The sequence below is a fragment of the Anopheles merus genome, chromosome 3L, assembly GCF_017562075.2.
Source record: "Anopheles merus strain MAF chromosome 3L, AmerM5.1, whole genome shotgun sequence".
NCBI lineage: Eukaryota > Metazoa > Arthropoda > Insecta > Diptera > Culicidae > Anopheles > Anopheles merus.
The window spans coordinates 21,931,156-21,949,158 of record NC_054085.1 but is presented as its reverse complement, the minus strand read 5'-3'; the positions used below and the strand labels follow the sequence as shown (position 1 = coordinate 21,949,158).

Sequence of the window (18,003 nt, the reverse complement as noted above, 5' to 3'; positions counted from 1 at the left end):
GCTGACTGTAGCTATATATAGCATGTACGTGTTTCAATGGTACAACGAAAATGGAGTCAAACTTTGGCCAGTTATGTTACGCTAGCTACGAAGCTTATTTTATGCGTGAATGTTTCTGTGTGAACAGAGGTTCGAGCGTTATTGCTCGTTTGAGATTACCAGTAATCAATGGTGCAAACACCAGATAACGATATTCTACGAATTTTAGATAAATGTTGTAACCTTATCAGCCAAAGACGGTCGATAGAAGCGCAAAAAGCGATAAGTTTTATACCAACTGTTGAAGTGTACACACCTAGTTTGTGAAATTGTATGAGCAATTGCTATCCAAGTGTTGCTAAGGACTGAATTCTTGAAATGATTGTCAATTTCTCAATTTCTCGTGTGAGAGTAAAACTTTAGTTCTGTGTACACATGGAAAAACAATGCGTGATATGAATGATTGACGAATGAGCCTGAATCGATATGCGAAAAGCGAGTTCTTATTTGTGAGTGAAACTTTCTGAGGTTTTTGAATCGATAACGTTGATAGAACCATCCCAAACAGTGTTGTAAGTAAATGGCTGTGGGGTAAATCGAGTAAATCGAGCGATGAACCACGAGCTTTTCGATGTGAAGTGCTTTTATATGTGACTTTTCAAGCTCGTGTAGTCACTCACCATCAACAGAACACACCGAAAACTCATTTGAGACATTACTTCTCTATCCAATTTGAAAAACACCTGTTGCAGGCGAAGTTTTCAAATATGAATTGCAGTTCTGGGAACTGTACTCAAAAGTATTTGAATAAGTGGCTACGATCGGGACACACGTGACGCTTTTATTACCTAATATGACCAGCAAGGGAGGAACGGTTGAGGAAAACAGCGAGTTGTTTGGTGTTGTGTGAAGCCCATAGTATGGAAGATTCCATAATACATCCTCAGATTTCGCTGCTGATGTCGTTGCCCGCAGTGCTGCAAACTGTCACTGTCAATGTCATACAAAGTTGTGACTGAAACAAAATCCATGACAGCGTCACATACTCAATTGTGATAATCAGCATAAACAAATTCTGACTGACACGAAATCATGTCAACGTCACGAGCTGTACTGTGATGATCAGAGGTAAGAGTCGAACAGTTGTTGCGACCATCACACGCTTGGTGACATTTTGAGCAACCAGTCATGGGAGATAAGCCGTGCGTTCGTGTGGTCCCAAGCAACAAAATGAGCATGCTGTTTTGCACAAATGTTTTACCATTCTACCCCCAACAGATCATCAAAACACACAGAGAGAGCAATCATGCTCATTTTGTTGCTTGGAACCACTCGCCAAGAATTTTCCAACAATGTCGTGATTATCATAGAGAGAAAATGTCATGACCAAGTGAGGGACCAAGAGTTGGATGTTACAACAAATGTCACCAAGCATGTGATTGGCCACACCAACTGTTTGAGTCTGACCTCTGATCATCACAGTTGAGCACGTGACGCTGACATTCAGTTTGCTTCAGTCGACATTTTTTTTATAAAAAAGTCAATGTCATTTTACAGCACTGCTTTAAGCTGTCTTAAGTTGCGACTAAGAAAGAGTCAGGAAAGTATCGCCATATTATGAGTACCCCTGATAAACTCAGGGATGCATGCAATGAGAAGGTTTTTGGCGATCATCTAAATAACAGGTTGCATAATAACTTAACTGTACATTAAATCTCATATCTATCCAATCTCATCCAATCATGTTTTGGGTCAAATCTAGTCAGCTGACTGTAGCTATATATAGCATGTACGTGTTTCAATGGTACAACGAAAATGGAGTCAAACTTTGGCCAGCTATGTTACGCTAGTTACGAAGCTTATTTTATGCGTGAATGTTTCTGTGTGAACAGAGGTTCGAGCGTTATTGCTCGGTTGAGATTACCAGTAATCAATGGTGCAAACACAAGATAACGATATTCTACGAATTTTAGATAAATTTTGTAACCTTATCAGCCAAAGACGGTCGATAGAAGAACTTATCGCTTAAGTTTCATACCAACTGTTGAAGTGTACACACCTAGTTTGTGAAATTGTATGAGCAATTGCTATTCAAATGTTACTAAGGACTGAATTCTTGAAATGGTTGTCAATTTTTCACATATGACAGTAAAACTGTAGTTCTGTGTACACATGAAAAACAATGCGTGATATGAACGATTAACATGTGAGCCAGAATCGATATGTGAAAAGCGAGTTATTATTTGTGAGTGAAATTTTCTGAGGTTTTGATTCGATAACGTTGATAGAACCATCCCAAACAGCTGTGTAATTAAATAGCTGAAATTGAGCATTGAACCACGAGCTTTTCGATGTGAAGTGCTTTTAGTTATGGCTTTCTATACCTATGATTCAATACCTATGATTTATTTGATTTCAACATATCACATAATGTTTTTAAAGATAGACTTAGGACACAACTTACGTGATAATCATATTTTCAATATACATTTTCTATTCTTGTGTACCAGTTCTCTCCTATCGATTTATGTACCTTACATAGTCTATAGGCACTAATGTAAGTACATTCATGTAGGATCTCCAAGATCCCGATGGATTAGTCAATAAACATATCAAACATAAACTACAGGTAGGTAAGCTTAGTTCCGATTTAGGTAGATTTTGGATGGATGGATGAATGGATGGAGATTTCTATAAAGATTGGCAGTTAGGGAGTTAGAGTTGTTAAGGACTTTGTATGAATTGCTTAGTAACTTTGGACTTCCTAGCTGTCAAATGAAAATTTTTCAAAGTACTCTGGACGGACCGACCTGCAATAATTTATGAACCTTGAGCTAGACGAAAAATGTTTACTAATAGTTGAACAATGTTCGAAAGCACCTTAACATTGTTTATTTGGAAAATGGTGAAAATCGTACGAGACGACGCCTGTATGACGGGATTGGTTCATTTATTATTATTCATAATAATTTTTAACACAATATTAATCATAACTTTTCTAGATTTAGGATTAAATTTTAGCAAGAAAAATGTTGGAACGTTTATCATAAAACTTACCAGTTTTTATTTTATCAAATATCGTAGGATACAGTACAAAACTATCCAATAAAAACATCTGTACAACTGGTTCTAGAAAACTTAACTAGCCAGCGTTAATCACGTTTTTTTAAGGACCAAAGCCTCTCGGAAATCTTACTGAGGCTAACATCTTGATAGTATACAGTAGCAACTCATCTTTAACAAAGGTAAAAATACGTTTCTACGTAAATCGCAATTAACAGATCTCTTATATCATTCAACTTCAAGCTGCAGCCGTAATATGTATATTTCACATTACTTTTAGAAAAGAAACATGGACCCGACCAATAACAATGCATCGAACGCAACATCAAGCGGTGGTTCCAGACCATCAGGAAACACAGTAACCAGCAAAAGATCCCCTTTACAAGGCGCCGCTTACCACATTCGATTGACGATGATCATTCTTTTCCGGGCATTCGCATTGCACCGCCAAGGAAAGTTGCCCCAATTTGAATTGAAGATGGAGGTTCCAGATGCAGGAAAGTTCGACGACCTGGTGTTTCGCTACTCATCGCCAACGATACCGGAAGGTACTGTCTACATACAAGCTAAACATAAATATCCATCCGAGAAGCCAAGGAAATCGAAAAAAATCCATCCAAACCATCCGTACACGCCAACGCGAAAAGAGCGACCAGCCATTACGGAAGGAACGCTGCTCACGAAATGGAACTCCAATGGGCCATTTTCAATTGCTAAGTACTTCATTTCGTACCTGGAAGGATATGAAAGATCGATCACAGGTTCGCATACATACCTGCTGTGCACTAATGCAACGATTGACAACAAATTGAAACAAAAATTAACATTACGGCCACAGGACAGCAGCGAGATACTTTCCTTTTGCGACGTCATAGGAGCAACGTGTTACAGCTTCAGCTCTGAGGAACAATTTCATGCTCTGACTGATGCATTGCGGCAAGCAAGTCTAGAAAAGCTAGGACAGATGCTCGTACTACATGTTCGTTACAACACAGAAATTAAATCGAATTATTCTTCGTTAAACGTATTCGTCGATCTGATTGCTGTGTGTGTCGAGGAACTAGAAGGGGGCACAGGGAAGTTTAAACTAAGCCATCGATTGCTAACTGCATGTGAGACATCAATCATGGGGAAGTTGCGAGCTGTTCTTAAGAAGGAATATGATAGGCTTATAAGAGCGAAGCAGTGTGACAATAGTTGTGTTAGCTGGGAAGAGATGCAATTCATGATCGATAAGTCCTTCTTTCAAACCAAGGGTCCTCCGACTTCCACGCACGACGAATCATTTTTCTTTGATCAGGTAAATCGTGTTATAAAGAGATTTTACAAAGAGTTTATGCTTGTTTGTGGATCCTTGAACGGGGACCAGCTACACAACAGTGTTCTAGAAATAATGCCACACTGGGTCGACGATAGAAAGACAACGCATAACATTATGTTCATGCGACTGTTTGATTCGATGAGCTTGCCCCAGCCTATTCCTATGGATTTGAACTATTTGAAACAACAGTTTATCAGTATGAAAGTAAATTATAACTTTTCTAGATTCCAAATTGAATCACAGTGTGACCTTAGTCGATGGCAATATATGTATCGATACATTGTGGTTCGATCAGATCGACTTCAACACACTGAATTGTACGAGTTTCTCAGTGGTAAGACCACTTATGAACGTTACCAGTATTATACCACATTGGATATCGTATTGTATTCCCTTGTTGCATCCCAGACCGTTGCATTGCTTCAATGCAATGCATTATTCATACACTATGCAGCGAGTGATTTTGAGGAAGATATACGTGATGTACTCCGTGGATTATTTGAGTTCTTTGCAGAAGTAGATCCCATCTCTTACACCATTATAATGACCATTGAGCAGTCGAAGAAATCGATATTGCCAGAAATTCAAAGATATGCCAAAGAATATAAGATAAAGTTTATAGTAATCGAAGAAGTACTTAAAGCACTCCCGGATGAAGAATGTTTTTACGTACGTGATCTAACCGAAAAGGCAAGACAAAAGCTGTACGCAAAATATTGCAAAACAACATTAAATCTTTTTGGAACCACGATATCACTGAGTGGTATTGTAAATGATGATGATGGCTTAAGCTTCGTGTGTAAGTTCTTGTACAATTATTATGAACTAGATCACATTAAATATATCGAATCGAAGGAACAGAACTTTGAAGCAATCAAGCCAAGGTATATTTCGCGCACCGTTAATCCATATGTTGGAGAAAATGCAAAAGATTCAGAAGTAGAGGAGAATAATTTTTATTTCACTTATAGGGTCGAATTTCAAAAAATATTCCTTGACAATATCCGGTTCAACAGTGATGAGTTTTCTCAAATGGTCGCATCGGTTTCATCCGCAAATGATGATGTACAATATACCATTCCTGATGTTTTCAAGCACCACGATGAAACGAAAGTACATTTGTTACTTGATGAAGCTGGAGCAGGAAAGTCAACATATTTCACATGGCTTACACATGCTTTATCGATCGATGATCCATCACAGTATGTTATTCAAATGAATGCTTCACAGTATTGCACCGATTACAAACGATGGCAAAAATCTGACATTAAGTTGCTTGATGATACCGCCATCGTTCGATTTCTTTACCGTTTGATCCATCTTACCCATTTTGTTCCAAACGTTTATAGCTTTTCGATTGAATCAACGGATGTGTTCCGCGACCAAGCTGATCATGCTGCAGAGCTATTGACGTTAGTGAACGGAACACTTTATGTCAACACATGTAAAACAAAAACGTTAGAATTAACATTCGCACAGTTGATCGAGCTGAAGGTTTTCCAGCAGAAGTTCAACCAAAAACAACTGATTATCTTATTCGATGGGCTTGACGAGACTGCTCCTTTCTATAAAGAGTTCGTAGTGCATTTCTTTAGAAGACTTGCAAGTTTGGATGGTATTCGAGCTCTGTTCATCTCAACTAGACCTTACGATTACATGGAACAGCTAAAAAGTACATTTTCTAACTGCAGAATGCATTATCTCACGCTTTTATCACAGCACGATCAGCTGCAATTTGTTCACAATTATTTGATGCAGGAACTAGAAGGTTATAAACAATGCGACTCGAGTAAGCGGGATAAGGTTTTAGGTTACCTTTATCGCCAGATAGTAGAATATTTAGGAAATTTGAAGCGTATACCTTTATTTCTTAACATGGCATGCATTATAAATCTACCAATAGCACAAAAAAACATGGACTTAAGACGTTTTACTATTCCAGAAGCGATGTTATATAAAGCAAATGTAGATCTTTTATCACTTATCGAAAATTTCATCAATCAAAAACTAAGAATTTTATGCAGTCACAAAAATGGATTACCGGAATACATCTTAGACTACCCTCACCAAAAGGCAATAAACGAAAAGTTTTGGGACAAAATTAAAAAACGACACATTTTATTAGCCATGGTGGTAATGTTTGACCAAAAGCAAAGAGAGGTACTTTTGACATCAAATGAAACCATCCAAATAAATAAATTCATAAAAGAAGTACGCGAGGGCATTGAAAAAACAGGAATCATCAAACAAATTCATGATGAAACTCCTCAGTTTACTCATCGAATATTTGCTGAGTACTTTGCGGCTTGTTGGATGAACGATAACAAGAACCGCATGAGAAGCGAGAGTTTCTTCCATTCGTGGTCATATTGGAAACCTCAACTGCATCAAATGCGTGACTTGTTCAATCGAATCGTTCTTAGAGTAAGCAAAGAAAATGATCTTCACATGGCTGTTGTAAATCAATCCCTTGGTCTAGTTCGCGAGATACTGACAATAATCCATCAGCTGCATTGGTGAAAGATGCTGTGGGTCGATTGCCTCTACACTTGGCAGTTACGTACCCATCTAGTCAAATGGAAAACTTGTTCCTCGATAAGATGTCTATTAAGGCCATTAACACAACAGATGATCTGTTTGGATGGAGTGCCTTGGATTACGCATTCGCCAAACGATACGATAGTACAGTCCCAAGAGTATTATCAACTGGAGCGACAGTCAACGAACAGATACTTCTTCAACAGATACTTTCTAACAACTTGCGTCATATCTTGACTGGCATAGGGTATTATGGCGAATGGCTTCAGTCAAACGAAAGCTCCAAACTAATTGCAAACCGTCTTAACATTCGAGTTGTCGATTATTTACTCAACGAACAGCACATTGACATCTTTTCTCGTCTCGAAGAACTAGATTCTAAAACAGTGCTTGAGTTTTGCATCGCTAAAGATTTCCTGGAAGTATTCAAACAATTTGTATTGCAAATCAACGTTCATTCTAAGCTTTCGGAGCAAGACTTTACTCGCTTCTTCAAGATAGCATTCGAAAACAATGCTCACAAAATAATAGTTCATTTTATCGAAGATCGTGACATTCCTGTACCTCAAATGAACAACATCGTTGGGCTTATTTCTGCTCTCAAATATACCATACAAAACAACAAGCTTACCTCATTCAAAGCCATCTTTCAACAACTCTGCATCCAACAAAATATTGCTATGAACGAGGTAGCTGATATTCCTGACGACTATTGTGTTCCAATCATTCCACCACTGAACGACAATCTTTCTCCTGAGGTATGCTGTGTACTGTCCTCTAACAACGTTCGATTACCGTTGCCTGAATATGATGCAAATGATATCCTGCATGATGTATACGTTCTGGAAGCTCTTCTGGCTGATTCAGTTCATGAAGGGAACGTCTTCATGCTCAGATACATTCATCTCAAGACCAATATGACCATCACCAACAGACTCATCGCAATGATCATGAGATTACTTCCGAAAGGTAAAAACGTTTGCCACAAGAAGTCGATGCCTGCATTCATGTATCTTCTCAACCATACAACAGATCCGGACAGTGTGGATGATGAGGGTCGAAATCTTCTCCACATGACTGTTCAAAATGGATGTTTCTTCATGATACATTGTTTGACTTCTAAGGGATTTGACCCGGCTACAGCAAACGCATCAAATGGCTGGAATGTGTTTCATTACATTGTTTTGAATGAGGAAGAGAATCGCTCTGGTAAAATTTTGGAGTATTTGTTGAAACATTGCAACATGGTTTGGTTTGATTTGTTGGATAACATGCTACACAGGAACGACCGTGAGGTAACAGATAGTTTCTCCATTCAAAATGCTGGAGCTCAATACACAACAAATACGATCCGGTTAACCAAAAACCATTACGGCTTGCTGGCAATGATGTTTTTGCTTGACAAACAGAATGCAGCCAAGGTGTTGAATGACCATGAAAAACAGGAAGCTTTGGAATGTATGAAACTCATAGCTTGAGAGCAATGAAAAGACTATGTTCATCAAAGTAGTTCGAATGACATTCCTCAGTTTACTCATCGAATATTGCTGAGTACTTTGCGGCTTGTTGGATGAACGATAACAAGAACCGCATGAGAACGAGAGTTTCTTCCATTCGTGGTCATATTGGAAACCTCAACTGCATCAAATGCGTGACTTGTTCAATCGAATATTCTTAGAGAAAGCAAAGAACATGATCTTCACATGGCTGTTGTAAATCAATCATATGATCTAGTAGACGAGATACTGACAAATAATCCATCAGCTGCATTGGTGAAAGATGCTGTGGGTCGATTGCCTCTTCATTTCGCAATTGCGTACCCATCATTGAAAATAGAAATTTTGTCGCTCGATAAGATGTCCGTTCAGTCCATTAACACAACAGACCATCTGTTTGGATGGAGTGCCTTGGATTACGCATTCGCCGAACGATACAAGAGTACAGTCGCAAGAGTATTATCAACTGGAGCGACAGTCAACGAACAGATACTTCTTCAACAGATACTTTCTAACAACTTGCGTTCATTGTTGTATGGGCTACATTATTATGGAGAATATCTTCATTCAAACGAAAGCTCCAAACCAATTGCAAATCGTCTTAACATTCGTGTTGTTGATTATTTACTCAACGAACAGCACATTGACATCTTCTCTCGTTTCGAAGAAATAGATTCTAAAACAGTGCTTGATTTTGCATCGCTAAAGATTTCCTGGAAGTATTCAAACAATTTGTATTGCAAATCAACGTTCATTCTAAGCTTTCGGAGCAAGACTTTACTCGCTTCTTCAAGATAGCATTCGAAAACAATGCTCACAAAATAATAGTTCATTTTATCGAAGATCGTGACATTCCTGTACCTCAAATGAACAACATCGTTGGGCTTATTTCTGCTCTCAAATATACCATACAAAACAACAAGCTAACCTCATTCAAAGCTATCTTTCAACAACTCTGTATCCAACAAAACATTCCTATGAACGAGGAAACTGATATTCCCGACGACTATGTGTTCCAATCATTCCCCACTGAACGACAATCTTTCTCCTGAGGTATGTTGTGTACTCTCATCTAACAACGTTCGATTATCGTTGCCTGAATATGATGCAAAAGATATCCTGCATGATGGATATGTTCTGGAAGCTGTTCTGGCTTATTCAGTTCACGAAGGAAACGTCTCTATGCTCAGATACATTCATCTCAAGACCAATAGACCATCACCAACAGACTCATCGCAATGACCATGAGATTACTTCCGAAAGGTAAAAACGTTTGTCACAAGAAATCGATGCCTGCATTCATGTATCTTCTCGATCATACAACAGATCCGGACAGTGTAGATGATGAGGGTCGAAATCTGCTCCACATGACTGCTCAAAATGGTTGTTTCTTCATGATGCATTGTTTGACTTCTAAGGATTTGACCCGGCTACAGTAAACGCATCAAATGACTGGAACGTGTTTCATTACATTGTTTTAAATGAGGAAGAGAATCGTTCAGGTGAAATCTTAGAGTATTTGTTGAAACATTGCAATATGGTGGTTTGATTTGTTGGATAACATGCTACACAGAAACGACCGTGAGATGACTAAGAACTACTCCATTCATATTGCTGGAGCTCAAGACACAACAAATACGATCCGGTTAACCAAAAACCAATACGGCTTGCTGGCAATGATGTTTTTGCTTGACAACAGAATGCAGCCAAGGTGTTGAATGACCATGAAAAACAGGAAGCTTTGGAATGTATGAAACTCATAGCTGAGCAATGAAAAGACTATGTTCATCAAAGTAGTTCGAAATGACATTCCTCAGTTTACTCATCGAATATTTGCTGAGTACTTTGCGGCTTGTTGGATGAACGATAACAAGAACCGCATGAGAAGCGAGAGTTTCTTCCATTCGTGGTCATATTGGAAACCTCAACTGCATCAAATGCGTGACTTGTTCAATCGAATCGTTCTTAGAGTAAGCAAAGAAAATGATCTTCACATGGCTGTTGTAAATCAATCCCTTGGTCTAGTTCGCGAGATACTGACAAATAATCCATCAGCTGCATTGGTGAAAGATGCTGTGGGTCGATTGCCTCTACACTTGGCAGTTACGTACCCATCTAGTCAAATGGAAAACTTGTTCCTCGATAAGATGTCTATTAAGGCCATTAACACAACAGATGATCTGTTTGGATGGAGTGCCTTGGATTACGCATTCGCCAAACGATACGATAGTACAGTCCCAAGAGTATTATCAACTGGAGCGACAGTCAACGAACAGATACTTCTTCAACAGATACTTTCTAACAACTTGCGTCATATCTTGACTGGCATAGGTATTATGGCGAATGGCTTCAGTCAAACGAAAGCTCCAAACTAATTGCAAACCGTCTTAACATTCGAGTTGTCGATTATTTACTCAACGAACAGCACATTGACATCTTCTCTCGTTTCGAAGAAATAGATTCTAAAACAGTGCTTGAATTTTGCATCGCTAAAGATTTCCTGGAAGTATTCAAACAATTTGTATTGCAAATCAACGTTCCTTCTAAGCTTTCGGAGCAAGACTTTACTCGCTTCTTCAAGATAGCATTCGAAAACAATGCTCACAAAATAATAGTTCATTTTATCGAAGATCGTGACATTCCTGTACCTCAAATGAACAAATCGTTGGGCTTATTTCTGCTCTCAAATATACCATACAAAACAACAAGCTAACCTCATTCAAAGCTATCTTTCAACAACTCTGTATCCAACAAAACATTCCTATGAACGAGGAAACTGATATTCCTGACGACTATTGTGTTCCAATCATTCCACCACTGAACGACAATCTTTCTCCTGAGGTATGTTGTGTACTCTCATCTAACAACGTTCGATTATCGTTGCCTGAATATGATGCAAAAGATATCCTGCATGATGGATATGTTCTGGAAGCTGTTCTGGCTTATTCAGTTCACGAAGGAAACGTCTCTATGCTCAGATACATTCATCTCAAGACCAATATGACCATCACCAACAGACTCATCGCAATGACCATGAGATTACTTCCGAAAGGTAAAAACGTTTGTCACAAGAAATCGATGCCTGCATTCATGTATCTTCTCGATCATACAACAGATCCGGACAGTGTAGATGATGAGGGTCGAAATCTGCTCCACATGACTGCTCAAATGGTTGTTTCTTCATGATGCATTGTTTGACTTCTAAGGGATTTGACCCGGCTACAGTAAAGCATCAAATGACTGGAACGTGTTTCATTACATTGTTTAAATGAGGAAGAGAATCGTTCAGGTGAAATCTTAGAGTATTTGTTGAAACATTGCAATATGGTTTGGTTTGATTTGTTGGATAACATGCTACACAGAAACGACCGTGAGATGACTAAGAACTACTCCATTCATATTGCTGGAGCTCAAGACACAACAAATACGATCCGGTTAACCAAAAACCAATACGGCTTGCTGGCAATGATGTTTTTGCTTGACAAAAGAATGCAGCCAAGGTGTTGAATGACCATGAAAAACAGGAAGCTTTGGAATGTATGAAACTCATAGCTGAGAGCAATGAAAAGACTGTGTTCATCAAAGTAGTTCGAAATGACATTGCTCAGTTACTCATCGAATATTTGCTGAGTACTTTGCGGTTTGTTGGATGAACGATAACAAGAACCGCATGAGAAGCGAGAGATTCTCGAATTCGGGCTCATATTGGAAAGGTGAAGTGTATCAAATGCGTGACTTGTTCAATCGAATTGTTCTTAGAGAAAGCAAAGAAAATGTTCTTCACATGGCTGTTGTAAATCAGTCATATGATCTAGTAGACGAGATACTGACAAATAATCCATTAACTGGATTGGTGAAAGATACTGTTGGTCGATTGATTATTTACTTGGCAGTTACGTACGCATCTTTGAAAATAGTAAACTTGTTGCTCGATACGATGTCTATTAAGTTCATTAACACAATAGACCATCTGTTTGTATGGAGTCTCTTGGATTACGCATTCGCCGAACGATACAATAGTCAAGTCCCAGGAGTATTATCAACTGGAGCGACAGTCAACGAACAGATACTTCTTCAACAGATACTTTCTAACAACTTGCGTCATATCTTGACTGGCATAGGGTATTATGGCGAATGGCTTCAGTCAAACGAAAGCTCCAAACTAATTGCAAACCGTCTTAACATTCGAGTTGTCGATTATTTACTCAACGAACAGCACATTGACATCTTTCTCGTCTCGAAGAACTAGATTCTAAAACAGTGCTTGAGTTTGCATAGCCAAAGAATTCCTGGAAGTATTCAAACAATTTGTATTGCAAATCAACGTTCCTTCTAAGCTTTCGGAGCAAGACTTTACTCGCTTCTTCAAGATAGCATTCGAAAACAATGCTCACAAAATAATAGTTCATTTTATCGAAGATCGTGACATTCCTCTACCCCAAATAAACAACACCGCTGGGCTTATTTCTGCTCTCAAATATACCATACAAAACAACAAGCTAACCTCATTCAAAGCTATCTTTCAAAACTCTGTATCAACAAAACATTCCTATGAACGAGGAAACTGATATTCCTGACGACTATTGTGTTCCAATCATTCCACCACTGAACGACAATCTTTCTCCTGAGGTATGCTGTGTACTCTCATCTAGCAACGTTCGATTATCGTTGCCTGAATATGATGCAAAAGATATCCTGCATGATGGATATGTTCTGGAAGCTCTTCTGGCTTATTCAGTTCACGAAAGGAAACGTCTCTATGCTCAGATACATTCATCTCAAGACCAATATGACCATCACCAACAGACTCATCGCAATGACCATGAGATTACTTCCGAAAGGTAAAAACGTTTGTCACAAGAAATCGATGCCTGCATTCATGTATCTTCTCGATCATACAACAGATCCGGACAGTGTAGATGATGAGGGTCGAAATCTTCTCACATGACTGCTCAAAATGGTTGTTTCTTCATGATGCATTGTTTGATTTCTAAGGGATTTGACCCGGCTACAGTAAACGCATCAAATGACTGGAACGTGTTTCATTACATTGTTTTAAATGAGGAAGAGAATCGTTCAGGTGAAATCTTAGAGTATTTGTTGAAACATTGCAATATGGTTTGGTTTGATTTGTTGGATAACATGCTACACAGAAACGACCGTGAGATGACTAAGAACTACTCCATTCATATTGCTGGAGCTCAAGACACAACAAATACGATCCGGTTAACCAAAAACCAATACGGCTTGCTGGCATTATTGTTTTTGCTTGACAAACAGAATGCAGCCAAGGTATTGAAGATTTAGAAAACAGGAAGCTTTGGAATGTATGAAACTCATAGCTGAGAGCAATGAAAAGACTATGTTCATCAAAGTAGTTCGAAATGAGATTGCTCAGTTTACTCATCGAATATTTGCTGAGTACTTTGCGGCTTGTTGGATGAACGATAACAAGAACCGCATGAGAAACGAGAGTTTCTTCCATTCGTGGTCATATTGGAAACCTCAACTGCATCAAATGCGTGACTTGTTCAATCGAATCGTTCTTAGAGAAAGCAAAGAACATGATCTTCACATGGCTGTTGTAAATCAATCATATGATCTAGTAGACGAGATACTGACAAAAATCCATCAGCTGCATTGGTGAAAGATGCTGTGGGTCGATTGCCTCTTCATTTCGCAATTGCGTACCCATCATTGAAAATAGAAATTTTGTCGCTCGATAAGATGTCCGTTTCAGTCCATTAACACAACAGACCATCTGTTTGGATGGAGTGCCTTGGATTACGCATTCGCCGAACGATACAAGAGTACAGTCGCAAGAGTATTATCAACTGGAGCGACAGTCAACGAACAGATACTTCTTCAACAGATACTTTCTAACAACTTGCGTTCATTGTTGTATGGGCTACATATTATGGAGAAATCTTCATTCAAACGAAAGCTCCAACCAATTGCAAATCGTCTTAACATTCGTGTTGTTGATTATTTACTCAACGAACAGCACATTGACATCTTCTCTCGTTTCGAAGAAATAGATTCTAAAACAGTGCTTGAATTTTGCATCGCTAAAGATTTCCTGGAAGTATTCAAACAATTTGTATTGCAAATCAACGTTCATTCTAAGCTTTCGGAGCAAGACTTTACTCGCTTCTTCAAGATAGCATTCGAAAACAATGCTCACAAAATAATAGTTCATTTATCGAAGATCGTGACATTCCTGTACCTCAAATGAACAACATCGTTGGGCTTATTTCTGCTCTCAAATATACCATACAAAACAACAAGCTAACCTCATTCAAAGCTATCTTTCAACAACTCTGTATCAACAAAACATTCCTATGAACGAGGAAACTGATATTCCCGACGACTATTGTGTTCCAATCATTCCACCACTGAACGACAATCTTTCTCCTGAGGTATGTTGTGTACTCTCATCTAACAACGTTCGATTATCGTTGCCTGAATATGATGCAAAAGATATCCTGCATGATGGATATGTTCTGGAAGCTTCTTCTGGCTTATTCAGTTCACGAAGGAAACGTCTCTATGCTCAGATACATTCATCTCAAGACCAATATGACCATCACCAACAGACTCATCGCAATGACCATGAGATTACTTCCGAAAGGTAAAAACGTTTGTCACAAGAAATCGATGCCTGCATTCAGTATCTTCTCGATCATACAACAGATCCGGACAGTGTAGATGATGAGGGTCGAAATCTGCTCCACATGACTGCTCAAATGGTTGTTTCTTCATGATGCATTGTTTGACTTCTAAGGATTTGACCCGGCTACAGTAAACGCATCAAATGACTGGAACGTGTTTCATTACATGTTTTAAATGGAAGAGAATCGTTCAGGTGAAATCTTAGAGTATTGTTGAAACATTGCAATATGGTTTGGTTTGATTTGTTGGATAACATGCTACACAGAAACGACCGTGAGATGACTAAGAACTACTCCATTCATATTGCTGGAGCTCAAGACACAACAAATACGATCCGGTTAACCAAAAACCAATACGGCTTGCTGGCATTATTGTTTTTGCTTGACAAACAGAATGCAGCCAAGGTATTGAATGATTTAGAAAAACAGGAAGCTTTGGAATGTATGAAACTCATAGCTGAGAGCAATGAAAAGACTATTTCATCAAAGTAGTTCGAAATGAGATTGCTCAGTTTACTCATCGAATATTTGCTGAGTACTTTGCGGCTTGTTGGATGAACGATAACAAGAACCGCATGAGAAACGAGAGTTCTTCCATTCGTGGTCATATTGGAAACCTCAACTGCATCAAATGCGTGACTTGTTCAATCGAATCGTTCTTAGAGAAAGCAAAGAACATGATCTTCACATGGCTGTTGTAAATCAATCATATGATCTAGTAGACGAGATACTGACAAATAATCCATCAGCTGCATTGGTGAAAGATGCTGTGGGTCGATTGCCTCTTCATTTCGCAATTGCGTACCCATCATTGAAAATAGAAATTTTGTCGCTCGATAAGATGTCCGTTCAGTCCATAACACAACAGACCATCTGTTTGGATGGAGTGCCTTGGATTACGCATTCGCCGAACGATACAAGAGTACAGTCGCAAGAGTATTATCAACTGGAGCGACAGTCAACGAACAGATACTTCTTCAACAGATACTTTCTAACAACTTGCGTTCATTGTTGTATGGGCTACATTATTATGGAGAATATCTTCATTCAAACGAAAGCTCAAACCAATTGCAAATCGTCTTAACATTCGTGTTGTTGATTATTTACTCAACGAACAGCAATTGACATCTTCTCTCGTTTCGAAGAAATAGATTCTAAAACAGTGCTTGAATTTTGCATCGCTAAAGATTTCCTGGAAGTATTCAAACAATTTGTATTGCAAATCAACGTTCATTCTAAGCTTTCGGAGCAAGACTTTACTCGCTCTTCAAGATAGCATTCGAAAACAATGCTCACAAAATAATAGTTCATTTTATCGAAGATCGTGACATTCCTGTACCTCAAATGAACAACATCGTTGGGCTTATTTCTGCTCTCAAATATACCATACAAAACAACAAGCTAACCTCATTCAAAGCTATCTTTCAACAACTCTGTATCCAACAAAACATTCCTATGAACGAGGAAACTGATATTCCCGACGACTATTGTGTTCAATCATTCCACCACTGAACGACATCTTTCTGAGGTATGTTGTGTACTCTCATCTAGCAACGTTCGATTATCGTTGCCTGAATATGATGCAAAGATATCCTGCATGATGGATATGTTCTGGAAGCTCTTCTGGCTTATTCAGTTCACGAAGGAAACGTCTCTATGCTCAGATACATTCATCTCAAGACCAATATGACCATCACCAACAGACTCATCGCAATGACCATGAGATTACTTCCGAAAGGTAAAACGTTTGTCACAAGAAATCGATGCCTGCATTCATGTATCTTCTCGATCATACAACAGACGGACAGTGTAGATGATGAGGGTCGAAATCTGCTCCACATGACTGCTCAAAATGGTTGTTTCTTCATGATGCATTGTTTGACTTCTAAGGGATTTGACCCGGCTACGTAAACGCATCAAATGACTGGAACGTGTTTCATTACATTGTTTTAAATGAGGAAGAGAATCGTTCAGGTGAAATCTTAGAGTATTTGTTGAAACATTGCAATAGGTTTGGTTTGATTTGTTGGATAACATGCTACACAGAAACGACCGTGAGATGACTAAGAACTACTCCATTCATATTGCTGGAGCTCAAGACACAACAAATACGATCGGTTAACCAAAAACCAATACGGCTTGCTGGCAATGATGTTTTTGCTTGACAAACAGAATGCACCAAGGTTGAATGACCATGAAAAACAGGAAGCTTTGGAATGTATGAAACTCATAGCTGAGAGCAATGAAAGACTGTGTTCATCAAAGTAGTTCGAAATGACATTGCTCAGTTTACTCATCGAATATTTGCTGAGTACTTTGCGGTTTGTTGGATGAACGATAACAAGAACCGCATGAGAAGCGAGGAGATTCTCGATTCGGCTCATATTGGAAAGGTGAAGTGTATCAAATGCGTGACTTGTTCAATCGAATCGTTCTTAGAGAAAGCAAGAAAATGTCTTCACATGGCTGTTGTAAATCAGTCATATGATCTAGTAGACGAGGATACTGACAAATACCATTAACTGGATGGTGAAAGATACTGTTGGTCGATTGATTATTTACTTGGCAGTTACGTACGCATCTTTGAAAATAGTAAACTTTTGCTCGATACGATGTCTATTAAGTTCATTAACACAAATAGACCATCTGTTTGTATGGAGTCTTGGATTACGCATTCGCCGAACGATACAAAGTCAAGTCCCAAGAGTATTATCAACTGGAGCGACAGTCCACGAACAGATACTTCTTCAACAGATACTTTCTAACAACTTGCGTCATATCTTGACTGGCATAGGGTATTATGGCGATGGCTTCAGTCAAACGAAAGCTCCAAAACTAATTGCAAACCGTCTTAACATTCGAGTTGTCGATTATTTACTCAAGAACAGCACATTGACATCTTTCTCGTCTCGAAGAACTAGATTCTAAAACAGTG

The 18,003-nt window shown here is 38.7% G+C and overlaps 1 protein-coding gene across 1 annotated transcript; it reads left to right on the top strand.

The window, feature by feature from the left end:
• Positions 1-131: 131 nt before the first annotated feature.
• On the top strand, positions 132-6,883 carry LOC121599036. Its single transcript, XM_041926510.1, has 3 exons — positions 132-488; positions 3,064-3,224; positions 3,323-6,883. The coding sequence occupies exon 3, from the start codon at positions 3,332-3,334 to the stop codon at positions 6,881-6,883; it is 3,552 nt and encodes a 1,183-aa protein (XP_041782444.1). The 5' UTR covers positions 132-488; positions 3,064-3,224; positions 3,323-3,331.
• Positions 6,884-18,003: the final 11,120 nt, after the last annotated feature.